Source organism: Anomalospiza imberbis, chromosome 4, assembly GCF_031753505.1.
Source record: "Anomalospiza imberbis isolate Cuckoo-Finch-1a 21T00152 chromosome 4, ASM3175350v1, whole genome shotgun sequence".
Classification (NCBI taxonomy): domain Eukaryota; kingdom Metazoa; phylum Chordata; class Aves; order Passeriformes; family Viduidae; genus Anomalospiza; species Anomalospiza imberbis.
Window position 1 is genome coordinate 48,882,563 of NC_089684.1, and position 27,584 is coordinate 48,910,146.

The 27,584-nt window shown below is 42.5% G+C and overlaps 1 protein-coding gene across 4 annotated transcripts in view; it reads left to right on the forward strand.

The window, feature by feature from the left end:
* Positions 1–27,584, forward strand: part of FGFRL1 (fibroblast growth factor receptor like 1) — a 166,333-nt gene that overhangs the window by 68,137 nt on the left and 70,612 nt on the right. For all 4 annotated transcript variants that reach the window (XM_068188433.1, XM_068188435.1, XM_068188434.1 and 1 more), the window contains exon 3: positions 13,630–13,902. In XM_068188433.1, the coding sequence (XP_068044534.1) occupies positions 13,630–13,902 (273 nt within the window). The remainder of the gene's footprint in view (positions 1–13,629; positions 13,903–27,584) is intronic.

The window sequence follows — 27,584 nt, forward strand, 5'->3', positions numbered from 1 at the left end:
CCTGTTGATTGTAATGTGCCAGTTTCTCTAGGAGAGACACCTGCTAATAATCTCCTGTATGGTGAATGGAGCATAAGCTATTTCACATCCTACAGCTATTGGATCCCACAGCCAGTGCAGCCTTTTATTAATGCATGTCATAAAGATGCTTAAAAAAAATCACATGGGACACATCCGTGGGAAACGCTCACGTTACTAATCCTGTGTGTTCAACACTCCTTGGTCAAACCCCACAAAAACCAGTACTCAGGCTGAAATAGCTGAATGTTACAACAAATTGGATTTTAGTTATTTGTTTCCTGTTTTCAGAGCATTTAGTGATTCCCCACAATCACAAAGGTCACAAATTTTCTTTCATGTTTAAATAAACAGGAGATTCTCCTTAAGGATTATGCCCTCCAAAAAGAGACAGTAAGAAACAAGCACCTAATATCACAAGATTTAAAAATTAAAATTGTGAGTTCTGACAAACTCCCCTCAATGGATGAACACAGGAGTTGGATTGGCCTCTGCTTTCTTCTAATTTAATATTTTTCTCTGTCTTCTGATGAATTACATGAAGGAGGCTTTGTTTCTCTTATATTCACCATAGGAAAGTGACATAGTAGAGTGAGATCCTGCCAAGGTATTTTGTATTTTAGAAGCATTATCAAATTTTCTTTGTTTTCAGTGCTAAAACCAGCTGTACTTATAATAATGGAGTCCAGGCTGTTCTCAGTGGGCCAAAGCTCTGGACTCTCTTGGTGGAGCCATTTCAGGCAAAGCTTGACTGAGCTCAAGACCAAAAGTTGAAGTGTTCTGCTCAGCCCTACCAATGATTATTGCTTCATATCAAGAGAAATGCTAAATGACAAAATGACCAGCATTTACATGCCAATAGTGCTCCTGCTGTACCTTCTGGAAGTAAAGTTGAGATTGTTGGTGAGGTAAATTGTGAGTCAGAGTGCATCTAGTCCCTCTTGTCTTCCTTCCTCACGCTTTTACAGCTTGGCCTTAAATGACAACCTTTCTTACACTGCCTGTTCCGCCTCAGTCACGAACTGATCCTTTACTGTCAGTCAAACAATGCAGCACTGTTCTCCCTTTGGAAGTGAATTTTGTCTTTTGTTAAATAGTCACATCCACTATTAGATAAGAAGTGTTTCTAACAGCCCTCTGTTTGTTGCTATTTGATGGCAGTTCTTTGATCCCCGGAGGAGTTTGCGGCGCTGTTTGTGATATACAGCAAATCGATTTTACACATTTCCATCTTTTATCGATGAGTCTTCCAATGGTGTTTTACCATAATCAGATTGGAGATTACCATGGCACAGACATTGGGAAGGGGTTGTAATTTACATGCAATAAAGATTAGGGGATTAGCAGCTGATTAGGAATGTGCTGATTTCTCCAGCCTCAGGTACAGCAAGGGATCCTGCATGTCTGCTGTTCTCTGACCTTGGGTTTTGACCTCTTGACTCCTTGCTCTGAAATGCCAGCGAGCAGCACGGAGGGATTCCTGACATGGCTTCCCTCAAGAACAAGTTCAAGTCACTTCAACAGTAAAACCTATTTCAGTGAACGGGGAAGCCCAGAAACGCTCATGCAAGTGGACAAGCTGCTCGGATGTGCATCGGCCGGGGCAGGCTGGGCAGACAGGCTGTGGCAGCACTCGAGTGTGCAGGCAGGAATTCCTGCTGACAGCTGATGCGCCGTGCGTGTGCCGGTACCCGCACGTGTGCAATGGGATGTGGGGCAGCTCCGCAGTCGAGACAATATTTCTGCATGCACAGCTTTTCCTAGATAGTGCCTGTGCTCTCAAGGTTTCTGAACCCCCTTCCACTTGCAGGAGGGTAGCTGGGACTGCACATTACCAGACACTGAGGTAATAGGATTGCACATTAATTGATATTCCAGCAGCTCTATCTACCTGCTGGATATGATGTTACATTCCAGTGCACAGCCCGCCAGTGGAATGGCGTCACTTGAAATCATGGAGCAGTCGGTGTCAGCAAAACTCCCGTGTGTCTCTGTAGCTGCTGAGGTTTGGGCAGCTCAAATAAAGCAGCAGGCTGTGCTAAGTACAGGGGGTTGGTAGTCTGCTTGTGTATCAAATAATAATTAGCATCATCTTGCTGCTGATGCAGAGGTGCAGGGATAAAAGGCAGGCCTTGTGGGATCTTTAGTAAAGGAGAAGTATTTCCAAATCCATAGTTTGGGGAATCTAAGTGGATTTATATTTTAAATATTTGTTTTCAGTGGTTCAATTTTGGCAGACTCTATCCACTGCTAGGTGCTGGTTTGCTAATACCATTCCTTCTGACACATGCCGTGCTGGTGTGCAATAGAGATAGAGGAGGAACACCTTCCTCCAGGTGATATGAGGCAGCTTTTGAGCAGCAAGGGGTGCAGCAAACCTTTGGACATACCAGATTAAATGCAAATCTGATTTTATCTGATTTTAGAAGCTCAGGACATTACAGCACAGCCTCTGGCAGTCCTAGATGGTGCAATTGGACATAGTAAGTCTGACAGAACAACAAGTCTTCACTCTCTCCTGGTAGTAAAACAAATAAAGCCAGGTAAGAGTGCACTAACCCTGTTGGGAGCAAACCAGAGGAGGGGCAGAGGAAGTGGGTCTGTTTGAAGCTCTCCCATATGCAGGCAGGCTGCAGAAAGTTGCACTTGCCTCTGTCCCAGTGAGTGAATTGTGTTTTTACATCAGGTAGCGTGTGCTTCAGTGTCTGAAGAGCAGGAACCAGATGGGAATGCTATAAGAATTCAGTGATAGTTTCCCTCTGCAGGAGACCTGGTGTCTCTTGAGTTTAAATGTAGGTTTTCAATGAATCAGCGTTGGGAAAACTTTAGTTTAAAATGCATTCAAGTATTTTCCCCTCCTGGAAGTGATGTACAGGTGTGTATAATGTAGACTGTAGAATGGCACAACAGGAACAAATCTTTAAAGTGAAATATTTGGTGCTGAGGAGGTGATGTTCACACTAAAGGCACTTTGGGAGTTTATTCTGGATCAGCTCCACTCTGGTAATGTAGATTGAGTGCTCCTTAATGGAAACGCCAGAGGACAGCTTCTGCTTTTGTTTTCCCAGGGGCCCAGGTAGCAGTTGCTGACTACCTGCATTAGCAGCTGGTGGGGTTTGGGTAGTTTGGATCTGTAAAGCAAAACATTTGGTTTTGAGGATGTGGCACCTCCATTTCAGAGGAGTGTTGCACTTCAGAATAGCTTTAGTCTGATTCTGAGAACTAAATGCCCCTTGCAGGTCAATTTCATACAAAAGCAACTTACTCCATGTGCACCAAAACAGCTTCATGATGTGAAGCAAAGTATTATTGGTGGTGAAGATAAAAAAAAAAAAATTTAAAGAATATCTCTGGTCCAGGTTACGACACTGATGTAGGCATATGTAAGGCAGACCTTTATGATGAGAGTTTAATTCAGAGAGAAAGAGCCATGGAGGTTTTGGTAGGCCAGCAGTGAATGGTTTCAGGCAGGATTTTAAAATGCTGCTGTCTTAAAGGTGTGTTGTATTTTTCTTCTGGAGCAAGATTTGTTTTTTTACTTTTTTCTTCCAGAGCAAGACAAGTTATATATATAAATATACACACAGACATATGTATGTATATGTATATATATAAATATATTTTTATTACTGTCCAAAATCAATACTGTTTTCAGATTTTAGGAACACAACAAGCAATTTAAAAAATATTACCATTGCTTAATCAACATACTTTTAAAATCACATTTTTTTTTTGCTTGCATGTGTTTTACTTTGATTGGCCAAAATTATTACACAAAGTATTTCTCAAGCTGAAAAGAGCAGAAAACTAAGCAAAACTCTTTGAAAGAGAAAACCAGGTAAAGTCTTGCATCTTGACAAAAATGTGATTTTCTCATAGGAAAACAGTTCTGCCAAAGGCTCCATACCAAGCCTGCTATGCAGACATTCAGCTGGAAATGCTTTCTGTTCTAGAGAAGCCTCTGAAAATATCTCCAGTTCTTAAATACCACAATGTTTATCTCTTTGTGGTCACCATCAAACAGTTGTTACCACGCTTTTGTGGTGACCAAACATAGAAGCCCCCAGAGACGAGGGCAGAGGAAAGGGAGGGCTGAGAGCAGCCTTGCCATGCAGGGCACTGCCGCTGATTTCCCAACAGCAGAAAGCTTGGGGATATTTTGGCAGTGTCTCGTGATCAAGAGTGAGTGTTCAAGATGGTTTTCTTCTGAGTCCTTAGTGCACTAATTACACCTTTTCCATCCTGGGTATTGGGAAAGGCCAGTAGGAGCCAGCAGTGGATGGAAGAGTTTAAAGTCTTCTCCACTTTTGTACCTTGGAGTGAATTCGGGTTAAAAAGGTTTTTAAGAATATTTTGAGGAAAACCAATTCCTTGGATACAAGTGAAAAAGGCTTCTGTGTCAGTCTATGGCTGAAAACTTGCTGCTGTGGACTAGCAGGAAGGCAAACCAGCTATTTAAAGGTCTGTGTTTGCATCGTTCCTGTGTTAGGCACAGAATCAACCATCGTGGTTTCTGTTTTCCTGCAGACATAAACAATGACACTTACAATTTCCTGCCTGCACAGTACTCACACAAGCACCTGTCCATAAGGGAAATGTCTAATTACTTATTAAACCCTGCACAGTGCTCAGACTGGGTTAAATATTGACTGCCAAGGTTCAAGGGGAACCTGTGTCACCAAACGTGAACTTGGGCATCCTGTTTTCTAGGAGCTGTTCGGATCAAATGGATAGGTGACAAAATGCTGCATGCAGGGAGGAGGGACAAAGAAGGGGACAACACACAGAGCAGGTTGTCTCAGAAATAAACACCTATCTTTGGAGCCTGGGGATTTGGAATGTGGTTGCTATTGGTGGCTCGAAGGGGAGTTTTGTTACCAAAAAAAAAAGTGAATTAAACTGAGTCTTGTGGAGTGTTTGGTTTGTTTTACTGAAAGTCTTAAAGATTTGGATGATTTGGCTGGAAAATCCACTGGGCTTGTGAAGCAGGATTTGCATGGTTGGGAAACAGTTGGAAAGGCATAGTACAGTGGTATTTATGTTAAAATTTGGGTAGATCCAAACCAGAAGGTAATTCAGGGCTGCCTGACTGGATTGTTTCCCAGAGATTATGGGAAGCAAACAAATGTCTTGTGTTGGCAGGAATGGTCCCTCTGTGACCTGTGGTGGAGATGGTGGATGTTTGGGTTAGGTTTGGAGAGAGCAGGTTGGGGCAATGGAATTTCAGATGGGTTCTGGATCCTCCCTAAAGCCAGAGGATTTCTAGCTTTCTTCCAGAATTAGGCAGTTTGTCCTTCCTGGAAATAGCAGGCTAAAATTAAAAAAAAAAAAAAAAAAAAAAAAAACAAAAAAAAAAAAACAAAAAAAACCTTCTAATTTTAAAAACTTGAAGCCATGTTTTAAGGCCATTTCTTTTGAAAAAATGCCCAACAAATTAGGAGTGCCATTTCTTAGATGGGCTTGCCTTCTTGAATGGGAATAGAAGAGATAGACTGTGAGGGTGTGTGTGCCAATACACCTTTGTTGTACTTATCTCTTCTCTAAAAAAGTTTTCTGATTATCCATTGAGCTGCATACCTGCACTGCGCTGTCAGTATAATTTTAGCATTTGAGTAGAAATATTAGTCCTCTCCTTTGGCCCACACTAATCCCACTGGCAGCACTTGAGAAACAATAAATAATACCATTTATATGGTATTATTATACCACACTAGAAACTTTCCAGCATATGAAGTCTGTTTCTTCAAAAGTAATTTGAAGTAATCCTAACTCTCCTTTGCATTTGCTACCTCGAAACCTGAGGGATAAAGTTACTATTTTTTGCTGCTGAAAAAGCGTTCAGCAACAATTGAAATTGAATGTCACCCATGCACACGTTTAATTTAATAAGATGGTAATTTCATGTTAAATAAATACCAACTGATTATTGAAAACATATGCTCAAAGGATTTAGAAACTTCATAAGAGATACGTATCTCATCTACTGTTGTTGAACTAATAAATCTAAGCAATAATCAAGTGCCAATTGTTTAACATACAATAACTATTTTATTAAATGTCAGTGAAATGTGTATGCAGAGCACTTAATTAAATGGAACATGTTCCCAGATATTCTATTTTTCTTAGTTTTGGAACATCTAGAGTAGGAAATTTACTGGCAGCCTTCACCCAAGGGGCTAGTTAGTATTCATGTAAAAATATGGCAGGTACTTTTTGTGCTATCAATAAATATCCATTTCATCAGCAAAGCAACTCCTACCACAGTGGTAGGGAAGAAAGAGAAAATACAGTGCTTCACTTGCTGTGAAATGCATCTGCAAAGCTGTTTTCTCCATCAGGTTGTTGGGCTGAGCAATGCACCCCAAGCCTGGAGGTTGCTTCTGCAAACAGTCCATGATTTCCAAATCGAAGCCTGACCAGCCATCGGGGTTGGTCAGCAAATACTTGTGGTGTTTTTGTGTTCCTCGCTCAGTCTTTGTTCTACAGAGATGCTGTTGGTTTTTTCTTTAATCTTTTGATTGTTTTTGATAAGCATTGTTTTTGTCTGTGGGCGCCTATGTTTTCAAGCCAAGAAGGACCCATTAGCTCATCTAATCTGATCTCCTCATGTCACATACCAAAGCATTTGGACCAGTTACCCCCACGCTGACCCCTACTTTACTTGGCTAACACATACCTTTTGGAAATGCAAACTGTTTTGTTTTGAAAATATGAAAAGATGTTGGATTCACCAGTCCTTTGAACTGTTTATTCCATTAGTTAATGGGATACATGGGCAACACATTCACCCTTTTATCTCTCTCAAAAAGCATTTTTATCTGTTCTGCTCTCCATGTAATGGCTTCCAACTCTGCAGAGAGCCAAGAGTTCCTCTCTTTCAGGAATACCTACTCCTCTTGATTGAAAATGTTCCCAACACTGCTTTGTAAAGCCTTCCCTGTGGGATTTGCTCCTTGGTAGAGTTTGTCCTAGCAGAGCCAGGCCCCTGTCCATTCATCCATCATTACAGCCTGAATGCCAATACAAATAATGGTAATAATGATATGCAGAGAGTGTGAGTACATAATCCTCATGTTGGTCTTGCAGAGAGTGTTAAACTATTGTAGAAAAAGTTAAACTCTGGTTGTAAGCAGGAATTGTCCGGCCCAGCTTTGCAGCAGCAGGTACCCCAAGATAGGCAACTCTGGATGTGCATTTCAAACATGGCTTTTAGGTGGTCCTTTCCAGCTGCCTGTGTACATTTTGAAGCATTAGAAAGGTAAAGGAAATCCACTTTGCTGGGAACCACCCTGGCAGTAGACTTTGGAAGCTCAGGTTTTACAGTGATGAGCAAGGTGAAGGCCAAATGTTGCCTCAAGTTTTGGTGTAAGAGATTGTGTTTACACCAAATGAGCAGTTTGGTTGGTAAGCATTGTCTAATTCCTTTATCTCACTTTTGTAGTGAAACATTTCTGTGCTTAGCTCTATTTTCCTCATAAGACATACACTGTCTGCGGTACCCCAGCACCTCATGCTAATTCCATGTGCTGATGGGTTGTTTGGGTGCTTCATTGTAAATGACTTTGCTAATTTGCTAACACAGCACTTAAAAAGAAGTCTTATCTACATAGAAAGTGAATGTGTTTGGTATTAAATTATAAAATATACATAACCCATGGGGCTCTTAAAACTTATTTAACTTCTTTATAAACTTTACAATACAGTATGTGGATATTATAAATTACTTTCCATTCCAAGAAACTGTCCGGGCTTGTTGACCTTCCTTGGAATTTCCTCTTTGTAATTATGTTTAATGTGTTAATAAAGTTCACTTTGAACTGTATGATGGCAAATGGTCTCATAGGACGTGGGTCAGTGCTGGTGCGTTCACCATATGTGAAGCTTGATGTTAGTGTGCAGTTTAGTTGTAGGAATAGCAGGGCTAAGTCCAAACAATTGCAGAAGCAGTATCTCCTCCCCAGGTTAGCAGTAAAAAGGGGTTCATGGAAAGTTAGGAATGTGGAGTGGGAAATCATTTAGCTTTCACTGCTAGGTGTTACTAAATTATAGTGCTGGGTTTGAGTCACTATCAAAACACCATATATTTAGAGGGTTTTCACACAGAGCTGTAAATCATGTTTACTACATGTATGCGTTGAACGAGTGCATGAACTTTGCTATGCAGCCCAGGAAAATATAATTACATGTGTGTGTGTTTTTGACTGTGAGAAATATGGACAGGAAGCTCCAGGCTATTCCACTGTTGCGTCTTAAATACACTTCTAGAAGTTGTTTTTGCTGCTTCCTGGAAATAGGTATTTGCTAAAGCAAAGAGGCTTTCTTGGGTTTTACATAACTCCTTTTGCCAAGAAATGGCAACTACTATCCCTTCCCAAGGCACTGGGGAGGAGAGCAGGAATGCTAGTAAAGCAGTGTCAGCAGCAGAGCAGCAAGTGGGGCTTTTCTGTGGTGTAGGATAGTGGATATAAATTGAAAATTGCCCAGCTGTTCAGTAAGACAGGTGTAAGGTCTGTCTTTTATATAATGGAACCGAATGGAGATTCCAGTTGCTTGTATTCGTAAATGAGGCAAATAAATCTGCACACTTGTCTGCATGTATATGAGCTGAAATATTTAAAACAAATGAGGTGATCATGGCATTGTTAATGTTTGACTGAGTTTATATGATCTTGAACAGAAAACTTGGCATCTGGCTGAGCTTGTTGGTTTCTTTCTGGTTGTGTTTATATGTATTTGCAGATGGGGAAACTACAAGCAAGAAAATAACTTGGTGGAAAATGTAGGTTCTGGATTGTTTAAATTATATTTTAAGCCTGATTGCACCCTGGCCCTTGGAACTCCAGGCATGATCCCTGCTAGTAACTAAAATTATTTGAATGTTATGGGGCAAAGTTATATTTAGTTTGTATTTGGAGAAAGAATAACAACGAAGCATGGGGGGAGGCAGCTGCATTCTCATCACTTCTTCCCGAGTCACATCCGCAGATGTCAAATCCCACCCTTCTCCCTCAGCCAAAGTATTAAGAAATTATTCTCTCATATGATTGGGTTGAGGATGAGGGGTACTTAAGAAAACCTGCCCCCAGTGGGCTTGTGTTGAGGTGGGGCTTAACTTTCTGAGCGAGCTCCTTCTGTTCAGACAGACTGTAGAACCAGCTGTGCCCTCTCCACTGTGGTGGGGCTTAAAAGCAGTGCCCCGTGGCCACAGAGAGCTGTCCTTGCCGGGTGAAAAACTGCAAGAGTTCCCTCTCCCTGACTACAAAAATGCCTAAAAATCTTGGATAGAATATCTACCTGGGGCCTTGCTTTCATGCCCATATCCCATGAAAAAATGCTGCAGGAAGTAGTTGTTGTATCCAGGAGCATCACAGATTGGAGATCATCAGCACTTAAAAAAGGCTGATGTTTCCAAGAATCACTGCCTAATGGCTAAGAAATTTGGGGGAGCACAGTGTAGGGACTCCTCTAGGATTTACACTCAGGGCCAGAGGGCACTTGCTCTCTGCTACTCCACCTTGAAAGGATCCACTCTGGAGCTTTGACCCCTGAGTGCAGGCACATGGCAGTTGACAGGATTCATTCCCCCCTAGCCAGAGAGATGATATCTATTAGCATTAATTTTGCATTGGTAAATATATGAAGTCACTATTTTAACAGTCTGGTTTAATGAAATGTTTTCAGGTTTCAGAACAATCCCTTATGGTGTTGCTCTCCAGTTCTTGGGGTGTTGCCTTGCCCACAAACAAGGCAAGAGCAGTGCTATAGTGAGCAGGCGTAGGGTGTTGCACTCAGAGCATTTCTGCTCGCACATGACACAAAGCTGGAGTGCAGGACGGCAGAGATCGTGACACAGGCTGCTTGAGCAGTAATTTCATCTGCCTTTTAATGCTGCCTTAGAGCATGGGACAGACGCCGGCAGCAGCGAGGGATGGGAAGTCAGTCAGAGCCAGGGTTCAGCCTGTTTTTACCTCCCTGGCAGCTGTAGGTGAAGCAGCAGGTGCTTTCCTGGGATTTTGCCTTGCTAAGCAGCTGTAGATATGTATCCAGCCTGAAGGGCCCGTGTCCTGGGCTCCGCTCCCACACCGCCACACTCAGCTGTGAGCGCACACGTGCCCCAGCCCTGCAGGGTCAGACGCCAGGGACACTCCCAAATCAGCGCCTTGGAAGGGCTAACTGGGCACTCTGCTCTCCTGCCCCCCCCGGCATTTTATGGGCCAGTTCTGGAAGGTGGGGAGCTCCTGTCAGTAGCGGCGCTGCACGCAGGAAATTGGCCGGCTCAGCATGTTTTTGCTACATCTTTTTGCTCTGTTCATGCAGCAGGAGATGGAACTGCTACAGAGAAACCTTGGACATGAATTTCCAAGCGAACCTGAGTGGTGCTGAGCAGCGTAATATCTGGACTCAGAGGGGGAAGGTGTTTTTGCCCAGACAGTGTGTGAGGCAGGTCTGTGTCAGTAGCACCCACTGCTCAGAGGATATTGGAGAAGGGCCTTTTTTCAAAACAAACTTACCCCTCTCTGCTGCCCCCCTGATGCCTCTGATGGTGCAGAGTGGTGAGATGTGCCAAAGTGTGTCTTGACTGGAAAAGCATTCATCTGTCACTGTTAATGTCCCAAGGCAAGGCTCTACAGATATGTAGTGAAATAAGACCCAATGAATGCCTGTACATGAGAAAGAGGGACAGACATCCGTGATGATATCAATATTTTATTCTTGCTGTAGCCCAGCTTCAGGAGGTCCAGCTACCATTGGCTTGCCAGGGCGTCTGAAGCCTCTGACGTATGTGAAGGTGCTGAATTGTATTGTGGTTCTTTGTAAACACAGTAGTAAATTACAGTATTGTAATAATTACCATGGTGCTTGATCTTTGTATCAGAGCACTGATTCCAGAGAGTACTGCTTGAGCAGAATGTTATTAATGCAAAGATTATAGGTAATAAAATGGAAATACTTACAGCACTAAATGAACAGAAACGAGGCCTTATCATCTTTGTCGCAGAGCTGTACACTGCTGAGAAGTGCATGCTGTATCTGGCAAAATTCACAGCAAGAAAAAAGAGTGAGGGGGTTTATTCCTGTTCCTGAGAAAGCTGCTGGAGGAGCTAATGAAGAGCTGCAGTAATGTTTTTAGGCAGAATGACTCTAAGAAACGCACCCTTTTCTAAATGTCATAAAGGTCTGCAGATAGATCCTGTGACAGGGACTGATCCAACAATTCCTCAGAATGAAAGGTCAGTCAAAGGAAAATGGCATTTAGGAGGACCAAGCTTACCACTGACCCAAACATGTGACAGATCCAGAGGCAACTCTGGTGCCATCAGGAGCACCGCTTGTGCAGGCTGCCCCAGAGAAGCACATGACGTGACTGGGAAACTATCTGATTCCTCCAGGTCTCAAAATTCATCAGGAGTCAACATGAATGTCGGAAGGAAAGGGATTTTGAAGGAGCCTACAGCAGCCTTCCAAGTTGGGAGGAGAGTGCTCTCTCTCCACTGTCCCTGCTTGCCCTGCACCAAACATTTTTTCCCAGTACTAATTATAGATCTGTTTTTGTCATTTGAATATGCATGAAGTAGTGTCCTGGCTCACAAGCATGTTGCAGTGAAACTACTCTTGAAGTTTGACTTGGTTTGATAGGGCTCTGAGTCAGAAAGAACCTCTCCAATGGCCAACCCAGAATTTCAACAAGTCTGTGGACTTGTCTGGGCATTTCAGCTCCTTTGCACTGAGTGAGGGCACCATGTAGGGAAATGTAACAGAATTTGGGGGCAGATTCTCAGCCAGTGTTTGTGAATTCTACCTTATCAAAGCCAACACACACAGCCCCTCTTCATGGGTGGATTTTCACTTTAAAATATTCAGCAATGCAATTTGTCACAGACCAGTATTCAAAAGGTCTTGGGGTTATCTCTCCATCCACAGAGATGGTTGGAAATCTCACAAGGTGAGAACATAAAGGTGGTTTGGAATTTTTAGAAACACCTGGACAGGCAGGATTTCTCATGGTGTTTTGCCAGTTCCCTTGGAGATTAGGAGGATACCATCACCTCTGAGATGCTGTCTCACAGGTGACTGCAGAAGATGTGAAGGAGTGGGTGTTATCTTTTTCTTCTTTGTTATCTTTTTTATCTCTGACTTTTTCAGAATAAGTGCTCTCAAGTCCTTACTTTGGGTCATTAGGAGTTCATCAGAATCTGAGTGTGTCTAAGACCCATTGATTTAACCAGCCTCTTAGTTAAACTCATTTTAATGAGTTTCAAGCTGGTTCACCACTCTGTTCTCAGCTTGAGCAGCATTTCTTTTCACCAGCAAAGCTGCAAAATTCGTGGGTGTGATTCAACATGAGTAACTGCAACAGCAGCTCTGGAGTCATTCAGGAGCTGGACTGTATGTACTGCCTCAGTCAGGCTGAGAGAAAATCAGGCAGACTTTGGAATAATAGGAATTAGTCATGAGGAAGTGCAAATATGAGCTCTGTAGTTTATCCCCTGTGGGTCCAATCCTGCAAAACACTAGGAACAGGAGTAAAATATGAGGGAACAGTTCCAAATCCCACAAACATCTTGTGGGTTTTGGGTGCAACTCAGCATCAGCAATCCTTAGCAAAACATTTTGTCCTTGTGCAAGAACAGGGCACTTATTATCACACCCATTAATAGACTATTCTGGGAAGAGCACTGCTATTGCAATCTGTGTAGAGAACTTGTGCAATTAATGAAAAGGCAGAAAAGGCAGATGCAGGAAAAAGACTCAGCTTTTTAGAGTCTTGGGAAGGAATTTCAGTTGTATTTCAGCTATGGGAGAATTCCCACTGTTACAGTCTTTATCACTTCTTTTTTCTGATTGTTGGCCTGTCCAAATGCATCCTGTTATCATGTGGCAAACAGTGTTTTTACTCTGACATTCCAGGGACACTCTCTTTTGTATGAAATTATCACCTTTAACAAAGAGTAAATATTTGTCAGGTGGGTCAAACCGTCAGGGTTGCTAAGGAAATTTATAAAAATATTCTCTTTTGGATTTTAAGCAATGTTAACGCGTCAGGGTAAGCTGTGTCTTTCATTGAAGCATTACCCAATGAATGTTAGTGTTCAACAACTGCAGGCTTATGTGTCTCAGATAAAGCCCATCTGGTGACTATTAAAGGGAATTACTGTACATACAACATGAAAGAATTAAAACATCTGGGGGGTATGGGGCAGTGTTTTGTTGTAAGTACCAATCCTGTTACTAATTTTGCCTTCAGAATAGGCGTTAAGTTTAAAACAACTACAGTTTCTTCACCAAATACACTAGAACAGTTTTTATGTTGGGCTCCTTCTTGTGACAGGAAAAGGCTGGAAATTTTGGAAAAGGAATAGAGCCTCAGAACCAGGCTTCCCTGGTGGTTTAGCATGAGCTGCTGCTGATGGCAAGGCTACAGCTTCAGGTCTTGCTGTATCCCTCTGTAATTTCTGACAGTTTCAGCCTTGGTTGTAAGTGATTTTTGGTAAGCACCTTCTCTTCTATATAGTAGTCAGTGTAAAGGCCAGATTGATGACTCGGCTTTGAATCAGTGCTGTGTCACTGGCAAAAGTCATAACAGCTGTTCCTGTCTCTGTTCTTTCCTAGGCCCCCCAAGGATCTCTGATAAGGTGATTCACCGCCAGTCCGTGAGGCTGGGCAGGACCATCAAGCTCCTGTGCCCGGTGGAGGGTGACCCCCCGCCCCTCACCATGTGGATGAAGGACGGGCGGACCATCCACAGCGGCTGGACGAGGTTCCGAATCCTCCAGCAAGGGCTGAAAATCAAGGAGGTGGAGAGCGAAGATGCGGGGACCTACATCTGCAAAGCCACCAACGGCTTCGGCAGCACCAACGTGAACTACACCCTCATCGTCATCGGTGAGTAGAGCTGGGGCAACGCCAGGCCTCACCTGCTCTGGGGCCACAGAGAGAGAGCTGATTTCCATGTAGCACTCAGTGACTGCAGATTTGCTTTGCTAATCATTCACTGGCCTCCACTCTTAGCTGGCCCCTTCCAGTGTTTGAGGATTGCCAGAGCTGGCTGTGCTGCTGCGCATCTTCTGCTGCAGCCGGCTGCAGGCAGATAAGATTGCAGAGTGCCAAAGGTTACACATAAACAGAAATGATGCAATAGCCACTGGGGTCCAGATCACAATGAATTCCACACAGGAAAGGCTCTGTGATAAGGAGAGGTCACACTGATCTTTGTGTTTGCTGTCGGAACAGGATAGCTCTCAAAACAAATGTTGGAGCACCCGTATGAAAACACACAGCAGGGAGATCTGTGTGCTGAGCTGTTGTAAAGCATGGTGTCTTCAGGAATAATAATATCTGGGTTGAAACAAAGCCCTGAGCTGGCATGTAACCCAGGGATGCTCGGCTCCTGAGAAATCTTTTTGGGGGAGGCAGGATTAAAAAAGCTTCAGATGCTGTCTCAGTGACCGTGGGTTCACTGGCAGTGCATTTGACCATTTTCAAAAGGCTTGCTTGGGCCAGCGATGAGATTTTGGGGCCACTTGCTGGATTGAGGACTCCCAAAGACATTTTTCTGGTTGATCAGAGATTCCTCTGCAGGGTCTGCCACAAAAATGTGCTCATTGGTGCTTGACTGGGAAAAGGAAAAGAGCTGGGTGAAAATCAGTGTGTTAGAGGAGGCTGAGGGAGCCAAGGGGAGGGTTACAAAGCAGGGGGTGAGATAGATATCTTGCTCACCTTTTGCCTGATCAGCATCCTGAGCATCTGATCTACAAAGTTCTGCTTCTCTGAGATGGTGGGAGTGAGAACAGAGTTTAGGGCAGTTTCCAGCTGGCTCTTGGCCTGGTTTTGTGTTATTTCTCCTTTTTCCTGTTTGCAGCAGGAGGGGAAACTGCTGTGGGCTCAGGGCATGTAGCAGACACTTGGTGCAGCTTGATGGAGGATTATCACCTGATAGCAGGGTGATTCTTGGAGAATGCACTTTGCTGCACAGCCAGTATAAGAAAGGGACCAGAATGTAAATATCTTATCTGGAAAGAGATGCTTCTGTGAGGAAAACCCTTCAGTGACTCCTGTAGCATCAGAGGGATAGAGCTGCAAAAGTCATAGTTTATGTAGTTTGAGGATTTGGTTTTCCTTGTTCACCTCTTTCTTAGCCACATTCATCCATTTCTCTGTGCTACACTGAACAAACAGGGTGAAGTGGAAATGGTCATACAGAGTTGTGTCTATACAGACTCCTTTTGTATGTGCTTTCCAGCCTCCTTTCTGTGGAGAAATGAATGCTACAGGAGACTGCTTCAGTCCAGCTTTTGCAGTATGTGGAGGTTGCCAAAGTCATTGATCTCTTGTGTCATCCTCTATCTTCTGTAAAGCTCAAGCCAGATCCCATTATTCCAGGGTAGAGGCATCAAGGTATCTGTAAGTCAAAGAAGGCTCTGCCTATTCTTGACAGCACAATAACAACAACAACAACAACAACAGCAAAAAAAAGCCAGGAGGCACAGGGTAAATGTTGGACTAGAATTCAGGAAAGATTGGGACAAAAACTCCAATTCAGTTGCTCAGTTGGGAAATTGGATTATCAAATATAATTGTGTTAAGAACAATAGTATTCATTATATTTGGCACTGAGGAGCCCTGGGCAGAAACACTAGTTATTTAGAGCCTCATCAGGCATCTATGAAAGGAAATGGCAAGCTCCCACTGGCCTCTGTGGGTGTGAGATTGGGCCTTGTGCAAACAAATATTGATCCCCGAGTGCCAAGAAAAGGGTAACTTCAACCTAAATCTGTGTCAGACATATGGGCTGAAGCATCATTCATTTCCATGCATCCTTGTTGTAAATACTGGCTAAACCCAGTACTTTTTTATACTATTTTGCACCTTCTTTCCTCATCTCACAGTGTGCCCTTGTGCATTCTTGTTGCTCAGACCATTTTTGATGGATTACTTACGTCCCCTGTCTCTAGTGGTACAGTTGTGTTCATGTAGCGTTTCAAACCGATTGCTTTTCACTGGAGCAGTTTCCCCTGGAAACAAATGTTCCCCTTGTGTCTTTCCTGTCAAGCTCTGCAAGTAAACACAAGGTATCACTGACTTACTCTTTCAAAGGACCCAGACATTTAATGCAATGACCAGATGCTCGTGTTCGTCTTGGTGAAAATACTTTTGGTTGAGAGAAAATCAGTCCCTTGTTGATTTTCAAGAAGGAGGCAGTGTTTTAAAACCAACTGCTTGTCAATTTTGATGACGAAGATCAAATTGATGGAGCCGTTTTGTTTGTGCTCTGGAAAGCACAAAACTTCATTAGGCTTTTTGAACCATATGGCTTCTCTATTTTCCCACTCCTTCAAAGGAGAAAAACCCTTCTTATTCTAGCTTTACTGCTGACACCAAACATGTAAAACCACACAGGTGTCAGACATGAGCAAGGTGGTTAAGATATTACATCTAGAACTGCATTAAATGATTCATGAAAGACTGGGACTTAAAGGAATATAATTCATATTGACATGAGAGGATTCTGGAAAATATTCAGTAGCTGATTGAAAGGTTTTGGAGTTATGCTGTATAACTCTAAGTGAGCTCTGCCATACCACTGGCAAGTGAGGAACTGTCACCCCTGTGTTATTTACAAGGAGGCTGCAGCAGAATAAGGTGATGGTTTACCCAAATCCTACAGAGAACTGTGACTAAATCCAGTGGTATCCAGCCTCTCTGCCTGCTTTCACTGCTGTGTAACTCTTAACTAATCTTAACTTTTACTAGCCTCTGTATTCTATAATAGTACAGAGGACCAGCAAAAATCTGGGACATTGTACAAAGGAATAAAAAGGTCAGTGGATCCTCCAACACTGGCAGGTCCAGCAGACATGGCAGAGATGAGCTCCCTGGCTGGACTGTGTGAGATGTAATAATTCAGCTATAAGGCTTTTTGAATGTCCCTTTGTGGCTTCAGGACTGATCTTGCTTGCAACCAGCCATCTCAGTGCACGAGCAGAGCAGACATAGGTATGTCTCTGCATGTCTGGAGACAAGACTACAGCTTGCCTGGCTGGAGAGCCACTCAGTCTGAAAGTGCAGATGAGATGGATTACAGTGGTTTTACAGATGTTAACTGAGATAAAGAGAGACCAGGTGATTAGGCCAAGACCACATAAAATAGGAGCTGAAGTTCAGAGTTGAGTCTAAACCTCTTAAATCTCTCCCTAAAAGACTACTCCTACTTCATAACACATACTAAAGTCTTTTCTCCTAATCTTGCATCTTCCTAGCTGCTCTTTTGGAAGTGAATCTTCTCTTATTCTAGGGTTGTGATCTTCATTCTCAAACAAAGGCTTTGCCAACCCAGATGGTAGCAATTGGTTTCTGCCCTTCTTTTTTCCCCATCTTCTCAGACTGCAGGGCCTGGATCCCAGAGATCCAAGGAATCCTGCTCTAATACAGCTCTGCATGAAATGTAAGCCAGTAAAAGCAGATTACCAATATAAGTCAAAACTACAATTTCCTCTCTTAGCTATCCTTAATAGTTTTTGTGGCTCACCACAAGATTTGGGATGCCAATTACACTGCAGACGGATTTACAAATGCTGGAAGAGGAACTTTAATCAGTATTTAATTACATTGCAGTTATTAAGTACAATGGCTCCTTATTTTTGAGAATTTTGTGTGGCTCATCAAAACAAATGTGCTATACTTCCCCCAAAACTATATTTACAATGATGCCCATTAAATCTTATCTTTTTTCCCTCAACTGAATTAATTCTAAAGGTGTGAAAAGTAACTTTATTTAATTTATAGATGGTTGGTTGAAGCCTGCGGTTTCTTTACTGCATAATTAAAAAATTCCTTGCCAGTGTGCTCTGAAAGGAAACTTAAGGCCAAAGAGGAAGAAAGAAAGTGCTGAATAGCTATTCCTTATTTGAAAACTGTCCACCTTGTGTGCTGAAGGGAGGCATGTTCTGCAGAAAAAAAAAATAGCAGGTGGTGGTGTAACTGAAGCCTCCGTCGAGCTGTGGCCAGCTTGGCCAAACTGTGAGTTTGCACACATGGAGCCACACTCCAGCCATCAGGCCCTCCCTGGGAAAACTTAGCCCAAATGGGTGAACTTTTCCTGACTCAAAAATAACTGAGAAAACAAAGTATTCTAACATGGAAGTGCTGGAGGACCTCCATGACTGCTCTCTCTGCAATAATAAACAGAATCCCGAGTTCCAGGAGTCTGGATATTTTCTGAAGGGAAAATTGTTTGTGAACAGCTGTAGGAAAGACTATAGGTAAATATTTATGCTGTAACATAATGACCTCTTTCAGTGATACACAACACAGAGGACTTTTCACTTGCAGAAGTGTTGTAGGCCAAATCCTGCGAGGTGTGCCAGCATTACAACATGTGGGGCTATTGCTACAGGTGCTGCCAGTAAATGCTTATTGCATTAGTTGCTCAGCCAGGTGATGAAAGATCAAACTGTCTCTATTTTCACATCTGCATCCTTGTTTCTTACTGCTTTCTGTAGCAAAGGGAAAAAAAAAAGCAGCAACAAGATCTGGGTTTGGGACTGTCACCTTCTTGCTTCACTTGGTGTTTGTAAACTGCCAAGGACTCATCTTGCTTGGGTGCATCTCAGCACAAAAAATAATCAACATGTAAGTCCAAGAAACAACTTCTCCTGAATTTACTTTTCTTGCCCTATATCTCTGACTGCTGCAGTTGTTTATTTTGTTCTTTGGTTCTTTTTTTAATTTTATTTTTGAGGAATATTTAAGTGAAGAATCCATCATCTATCCAGTTCATATCCCCCTCTGGTGCCTGGCCCTCTGAGGGACCCAGCCACCTGGCCCCATTTGGGCTGCAGAGTAGTAAAGTGTTGATGCAGAGAGCAGGAGGAAGAGTGCAGCTTGTTGTCCTAAACCATTGATGGGCTGTTCAGAATTTGAGCTACATCTCACTTTCAGACAAATCAAGTTTGCTGTTAAATGTCTGCTGTCTGTCTATTGCAACTGATTGCTTCAAGAATCTGCCCTGACATCAGATGATTTATCTTTAAAGTAGCTTTTTCCTGCTGAGCCAACTGCTATTTTATGCTTTTTTACAGCTTGTCCAAAGGCAGCTCTCTTTGATAACAGGCATGTGTGAAAAATTTGCATTAAAATAACATTTTTTTTAAAACAATCAGCATAAGTATCCTGAAAAAATTCATGGCCTTGTCTGAATGGATATTTATTCTTACATTCTTTTTTCTGCTTGTAGTAGTAGAAAATACTGTGTGAAAAAAAAACCAAGTACAGTAAAACATGGTTTGCATTACACTTCTGCAATGAAGTCATCAATCCGTGTCTCAGAGCTCATTTACAGTGCAGAAGCTGAGAAAACATTTCTAGCCCAAGAGTCAGGTGCCACCAGCCATCTTGGAAAAGCATGACAAATTCATTTATGTTTGGGTTTTGGCCTCTTAAGAAACTCTGGGGACCAGAGAGAGATGTGCTCAGCAAGAAGATGTGAATCAACCCTGAGTCAGCAATGTGTGCTCCAAGGGTCTGCTAATGCTAAGCAAAAATTGAAATGAGTCAACACTTCAAAAAGAAAGGGGGAAAATATGCAGCTTTTGCATTTGAGAACAAGGTGGTGTAGCCTGTGCTGATCATGGTATGGAGTTAGCAAAATGTCTTTAGTGCATTTACTTCAACATGAAGTGCAAAGGGCAGTCCATCCAGCGTGGGACCATTAACACAATCACAGGACATATAATCATGGCTAATGATGATTAGTCAGTTGTTATATGGAAATGAAGAGTTCCTTGTGACAATAAACAGTTACAAAGTTCGTGTTTAATTTGTTCAGGCCCCAGTGCAGCAGCTGGATCTACGTTGGTGGCCTCCTGTGCACACGCAGGGTGATTAACACCAGATGAGGATCTGGCCATAGCCACTGATGCTTAGTAATGGTTGTGTTGCTAATTAAAGCTCAGAATGGTTTGGGCCTTTGGGAGCTGGGCAGAAGAGGGGAGCCTGCCCAAGACACAGCCACTGGAATCATTGCACAAGGACTTCTTGCCAACATGTGATGAGGTGCCACCGTGTGGAGGTGTAGGTAGGGGTTTGGTTCTTAACGAGAGCTGCCTTACTGGTGTTGCCAGGTGAGGGAATCCTGCATGCCAGCCTGTGGGAAGAAACTGGAAATGGGCATGAATGGATCCAGTGAGTAGAGGAGCCAGTGAACTGTGAGTATTTTCATGTTTTGGTGCAAACTCATAGCTAAAAGCTGTTCACTTGGAAGTGAAGCTCCTTTTCCACTGGAAGTGACTCATCCTTGACTAATGATGTCCTCACCCAAGCAAGGGCTCTTCCTTCTCAGTGTTTATTAGCGTAGGCATGAAGACACACACCCTGACCAAGCTTGGTGCTGCTCAGGGACAGCACAAGCATGTGAAAGGAAACCTAAAGACAATCAGTGTTCCTATGCCCTGAATTTCAGGGGTTCTTCACTTCTTCCTCATTTGAGAGATCCAACTCAGAGTCCAACAAACTCCCTGTCCAATATATAAAGCATGTTGAGTCCTGTAAAATGTCCACTGTCCTGGGAGAGGAAAGGAGGAGAAAGAAATATGCTGAAATGCAAAGGTGTGACTATTGCTGGATTGCTACAAGGAAACAGTTCCCTAGTTTTCATCGTTTTGATGAGTACTGCACTAGACTGATGTCCCAACAGCCCGTAACAATTTGTTCTTGAAAAGCTTGCTCCATAAAGAGGTGATGATGTGAGTGCCAGTGTTAGTTGTAACTATCCTAAAAATGACTGATCAAAAATGTAACACTGAGTGGTTTGACTGATGGTCTTGGTGAGCGGGTGTAAAAGGCTGGAAAAATACCACAACTGGGCAGCAGTTTTGTTTCTTCCAAGTCCAGATCTATTATGTAGCTCAGTGCTAATGCTGTATAATGTCCACAGTTTTTACAAGATCTTTGTTCGGTTTTATTAGTTTCATTTGATTTTATAACAAACTTTACAGTATGCTTATCAATACATCATGTTCTGGCTAACAAAAGCCTCACTGTTTCGGGTAGATCTCTTTTTTCCCTTCTGTAACATAGAAGCCAAGTTAAGAAGGTGACAACACCTGTTCACAATTTAAAGGAAATGAAAAGATTTTTTTTTCCATGGATGTAAGCATGAAATTCATACATATATGTATGGATATATAATTTCCCCCCATACTCCATCCTGTGGCAGACTGTGGCAAACCAGAGCTGCAGCCAGTGTAAATCCCAGGCATGTAGGACATATGGATGCATTTAGCCCACAATCCTTTGCAGATGCTTTGGAGTGTGTAGTGGCTGCTACACCCGTGCAAATAGCAAGCTGCAGCTCTGCTTGCTGCATGAATATTGTTTGGGAATTAAAGCAACACACAATACCAGGCAGGCTGACATTAAAACCGTGTTTGATCTGAGCAATTTATGGCTTCCTTGTGTTAAATGATATTAATAGAAAGAGCCTCTGATCCCAGCGAGTTTGTGGTGTTCATGTTGGGTTTTTCTCGTCAGTTTGTCTGAGGCTAAAAACATCTCTTGCCTCTGACTTTATTAATCAGAGCTGTCTGGGTGCAATCCTCCATATGGGCAGAGGGCAGAATTTCTCTGTTGACAGTGCAGTGCTGATGTGCTCAGACAGAGATTTGTCCACATCTGCATAGCCACAATGCTGATAAATAGCTGTGTTCCTGAGTAAAGCCAAGGCAGTCCCTGCTCCAAGCTGGTGATCTGCATGTGTGTGGAAGGCAGGCTTTCCAAAGGTGGTCTAGATTCCCAGTCAAGGTTAGCTATGACTGCAGAATAGTAGTTAGGAGTCTTTTACTTACTAGCGCCCCAAGTAATGAGAAGCCATCAAGCTAATTGCAGGCCTGGGCATCAGCAGCTTTGAGAGATCTACCACCTTGCCAAGTGTCCAAGATGACTTATCTTCTACAAGTAGCAGGATCTTTCTACAGCTTCCCTACAACTACTGCTGTCCTCCCCTATTCCTGATAGTTTTTCCTTGGAAGTTGTGCTCCTCCCTCTGCTTCTTGCTGAAAGCTGGGAGTGAAGGATTTAGCATGGCCTCACTGGACTCAGAGGACCACTGAACCTGAGTTGAGCTTCATGGGCACAGTATCTCCAGGAGGTCTGTGCCAGAGCACTGTGCCCCATTCCCTTGTGCCACCACACAGCTCTGCTGTCCTCAGTTTGCACAGTAAATACCACAGATAGTGGGGTTTTAGCCAAATTGTCCCTTTGGTATCAGTTAACTCAGAAATACCCAAAAGGCACACTTGTAAATTAAAGCACAGTGAAGAATATTTATTATAGAGTGAGCAGTGCCAAGTTGGACCAGTTTATAACGTGTAGCTTGAATGTTGTTTTTGGAGACTGCATTTTTATGTGTAAGTGCACGTACACAGCACCAATTGCTCACATGCTGCCTCTTGATCCATGCATCTAGGTGTGTTGCCTGTTAAAATGTATGGTTGCTGAGGAGCTGTATTTTTACATTCCTATAGGATCTGGTTCTCTGCCTTTCCTGTGCTGTCTTTGGCATCCACATTAAGAAAAAGACGAAAAAAGGAAAATAAAAATCAACAAAACTGCTGAAAATTAGTGTACAGACCTATTTTAAAATCCAATTTATTTTTGTTTGATGAGAGGAGGAACATATTCTGTGTTGTCCTTTGTGAATAATATTATTGTGCTAGAAGGCTTTGATTCTTCCTTTATAATAATGTGGGTTTCATAGTCAGAAGACATGAGTGTTTACATTATATACTTCTTGGCAATAAACTTGGAAAAGAAGAGGGGAAAAAAAAGTACTAATCCCAGGAGTTCTGAAACCTACACTCCTTCTTAAACGTACCCTGTTAAAGACATTAAGTCCCTTGCAAACATCCATCTATCAGCAGTTGAGAGTTTGTAAAAGGCATACTTTGTTCTGAACTCCCTGCCCTACTGATTATGCACAGTTCTTTTATTTTGAGAATAGGATGACGACCCCTTAGCCTGGTAATGATGACAGATTTATGTATTTTAACACCCAGACGCTGCTGTATTTGTTAAGGGCTGCCAGACTCCAGCAGTGCGGCAACCGTAGTTTATTTTCATTGTCAGTTTGTGCTGCTTTTTAAGGTGTTCTGCAGCCACTGGAAGCAGCACAACTGCTGCTTTCAGAGGTTGAGATGTCAGGCTGTTAAGAGCATAAGCTACCATCCTTGGACTGTTTCCACTCATAAAATGTCAGTTTTATTCTGGTTGCTCTGGCAGGATGGAACCTGTTCCTTGCACCAAAGCCAAGGAAAAGAGGGTAGAAATAAGGAGTAAGAGGAATCAGATAACAGAGAATTTATCCCTTCACTTTCTATAACCATGATGTATTTTGCAGCTCTCGAGATAATGTTTTAAAGAAAACTTTCTTTTAATATGCAGCAAAAAGCAAAATACATAAACACACTTTGCAGGTGTAGCTGTTAAAGGGCTGTGTAGGTCAGCACATCTGTCCTCTGCACAATGCATCTGTCTGTGATTTTTCTGGGTTGTTTTAAATTACTGCAAGTGGCAGAACAATAGGGAGACAAACAGTAAAAACAAGGCTGTTGTTTAATATCAAGCTAAATTATTAACAGGCCTGTACAGAAAATATTTCATGTAAATTAAAAGGAAACAAATTATTTTATTTTCCATTGAAATGATCCAGTGCAACAAAGGCAGTTGATGTCTTCTTCTTTTCTTCTTTTCTTCTTTTCTTCTTTTCTTATTTTCTTCTTCTCTTCTTTTCTTCGTCTCTTCTTTTCTTCTTTTCTTCTTCTCTTCTCCTCTTCTCTTCTTTTCTTCTTCTTTTCTTCTTCTTTTCTTCTTTCCTTCTTTTCTTTGATCCTGCTTCAGATATCTTTGTTCCTGTGTGTGTATATAAAGTTCTTACAGACATACTGAAGGTTGTTGGGTTATAGAGCAAAAAATGCAGAATATGGATGCTTTTCTGATCTCTTCATGCCAATAAAGCCACTAAGCCTGAGTTTATCACACAGTTGAAATTATACATAAGACTTTCATTGCTTTTTTTTTTTTCCTTCCAGTTCATTGTTTCCCTGAAAAATGTTGTCAAGTAATTTGAACTATTGAATTGAGTGAGTTTTTTGCTTGATTGTCAACAAAAGGCTTTGAAATATTTGGCATTGAATCCTCCATTGCGAAACTATTTTGATTTGGAAAAGCATCACCACCAAATTCTTCACTGAGTTTTCTTTAGTCCACTATTCTTAAAGAGAAGGGATGTGACCTGGCGTGTTGGTTTTGTGTTGGGTTTTTTTTCAAACTCAAAACAATTACGGTGACCTTTGCACTGAAGTAGGCAAGGATCTTCGTCTCACCTTTGCTGAATGTGCAGCTTGCAGGAGAGGAGCGTACTGGTGGCAGTCCTCCTTGGTCACTGGTAGGGAACTGGGAGACCTGGATCCACTTCAGATGCAGGCTGGGATTCCCTGCTGAGCAATCCCAGGAATCTCATGGAGGAGAAGAACGACGCCTCCCCAATCCCCAGCACAGCCCAGTGTTTGTGCTCTGTTTGCAGTGTCTCCTGACAACTGCAAGCCTACTGCAGCTCCTCTTTGTAGCCCTGGCGTGTGCTTTGGCAGAAGAAACTCCAACTCAGGAGAAAGTTGTGGCAATAGCATCAAGAGGATTGTGTCAGCCAAGGTCTCTTGTGAGCTGCTTTGGTTTGAGTGTGTTTTTGTTAATCCCTTTCCTTCAAGGAGGTTTGGAAGATGCAGCAGCCTTCACTTCTGGGAAGTGAAAATATTGATGGTGAATTTTGAGAAGCTGGTCTATGTCTTTGATTTGAAATGCAAGCAAGGTGCTAAGCATGCTCCTGGCACGGGAACTGTGTCCTGCTCACACTGGCCTCATCTGTAGGGACTCCATCACTCCCTTTCCTCTGGGATGGTTTTCAGAGCCTCTAGGGAGGTGTCTGAGAAACTCTGACCAAGACCATTGTAACAACATGCCTGTGTGACCTTCAAAAAGATGATGTTGTTTTCTGGGTGCTCTGTCCTTGGATAATTATGGAGAATTTTGTGGTGGCCCCTTGAGACCGTGCCATGATAAACAGACAAAAGAGCAACATCTTTCAGGGGTAGATGGATAGAATTGCATGAGAGAGAAATTTGTCAGCTGAGCATCCTCAGTAGTGTCAGTGCTCTTGTGTATCTCATATCCCTTCACAAGGAATGTTTTGGATACATTTTACCCTTGTTCTAGGCAAAAGCTGCATCATGGACATATTGAACTGTGAATTAGCTTGTTAAATATTAAATACACAAGTTATGCCTTGTATGTGGTTATTGCTATTCATTTGTTTGACCTGTGTTAACTTTTCTTCAGAATTTTTGGCCCTGCCAGTGTTCAAAGCTCCACACTTATCAGGAGGATGGGCTGCACGCTGGGCTGCTCACAAGTGACATTTTTGCCACCCTTCAGCATCTTCAGCAAGGGAGGGAATACTGCAGATTCTGTGACAGCACCTGTGTTGCTCCAAAGCAATGTCATATCCTTGGCATATCCTGAAGGAGAAACTCTTTAAAAGTTTCACTAGATCTTTCCCACCTCATATTTGGACAAAGCACTCTTCTGTGTTTTGAGCCAGATCTATTAATTTTTTCTTATATTCTATGGACCACAGAAATAGTTACAGACATGAGGAATAAAAGTCAACAAGATGCTTGCATGTCATTCTTGTTAGTTCTGCTGTAATTTTTTTTAGAGTGTTTTACTGACAACTATCTTCCTGGAGCTCTGTACCAACTTTTATGACACTTGGTACAGGGAGACTGTTTCCTGTGGAGAAATAACCAGTTTGTTTATTCCCATGTGGAGTTCTGACTTGCTTTTTTATATTGCAGATGTGACATGGCACCTGGTGCCACCCCAGCACTCTGCAGGATGTGCAATGATAATGATTTCACTTTTGGGGATGGCATAGCTTTTGGGCTTTGCTTGTTTATGGCCTCATGGACTTGGAAGGTATTTTCAAGACTGTTTACTTCACCCTGCCTATTTTGGTGGACCTGCTATTGTAATGCAGTGGGATTTTTCCTCCAGCCTCAAATGCTAAACTATGGTTAAGGAGAGATGATAGCGCCAGCTCTTTGCTGATACTTTGGTCTCTGCTCTGAGTAGTTGGTGGATTTTTAGCCACTGCTTTTCTCATGCCTCTCTTCAAATATAGTATGACTTGGGTCATGAGTGAAACACTTTTCATGTTCTTACTGAGGGGAGAAGTGGACCGCACTTAGAGTCCTGTAGTGTTAAAGGAGGATGGTAAACTGAACTTTCAGCATTTTATCTCTGGGACCATCAAAGATAGCAGATAAAGGGGAGTTTTTCAAAAGCAGTCAGCCGAGGCTGAGTCAACCCCTTTTGAAGAATTCCCATGAACTTCCATGGGATGAATATTGCCGTTGCTGAAAGCTTTTGAAACCTTACCTAACCATCCAGTGACACTTCTTGAAAAATGTGTGTACTAAGCACACATTCCTGGGAAAATGTAAGTAGGGTTCACATGTGTTGAATACTGAGGTGCTTTCTCAGAAGCAGGTGTTTTGAAAGGAAATTGAGAAAATGGGTTTCAAAAGCAATTTTAATGAGCTATAGTGTCTGCCCTAGTCAGTAGGGACATGGTACTTAAAAGCTATTTTTTAGAATAGTTTTCTCTCCTGTAAGCAAGGCCTGACTGGTAAGTTGGCTGTGGCAATAAGTAATCCCCTAACAACGGTCCAGCACATTCAGCTGATGTGTGAAGTTGTGCTGAGAACAAAACCATTGCTGGTGTCTGACTTGGAGCTCATATGATGCTTTGGGATTCAGAACAGGAAAGCCATTTCTGTACCACCCCTCAACATGAGCTGTAACAGTTAAACACAAGCTAGAAGAATACAGAAGCTGAGAACTGAGAGACAGTCCCAAGGTTGCAGTAATCAATTTTTTTTTTCCAGTTTATGAAAACTGAAGGCTCAAATATCAGGAACGCTGCTGTTGGATGTAGTCCATGCATGCAGTTGCCATTGGCTGTGGTGGGAAATTGGTGGAGTTACTCAGAAGGGAATGTATGTGAATGATGAGCAGGGTGCCCCACCCGTGTTGCAGGACTGCATCCTGATACCTGCCCTCCTTAGCTTTAGGACTCATCTGGAAATTCATTGGACTCATTTGAAGGGAATGGCAAGTCTTGCAGTTTTACAGGAAGGAAATGAAGGATAGAAGGAGCAAAAGAAAAAAAAAATCAGGGGAGGGATTAAAAAAAAAAAAATCTTTCCTCCTTTTTGCATTGCAGACACATTAAGTACTTAACATTTTAAGAGCATCCCCTGACTTAGAAAAGCTGGCAGAGATGGGATTCAGTATGAGTCTGCCAGATTGATTTACAAATCGGCCTTACGAACTCCTGCTGCTTAAACATACCAGAATGCGACAATTAAAGCCAACATCTGGAATTCATTGGTGGAGCTGATCCTAGATAAACATTAAATGAATGTCCATTTCCTTAGCATTGGATTTCCTCTGGC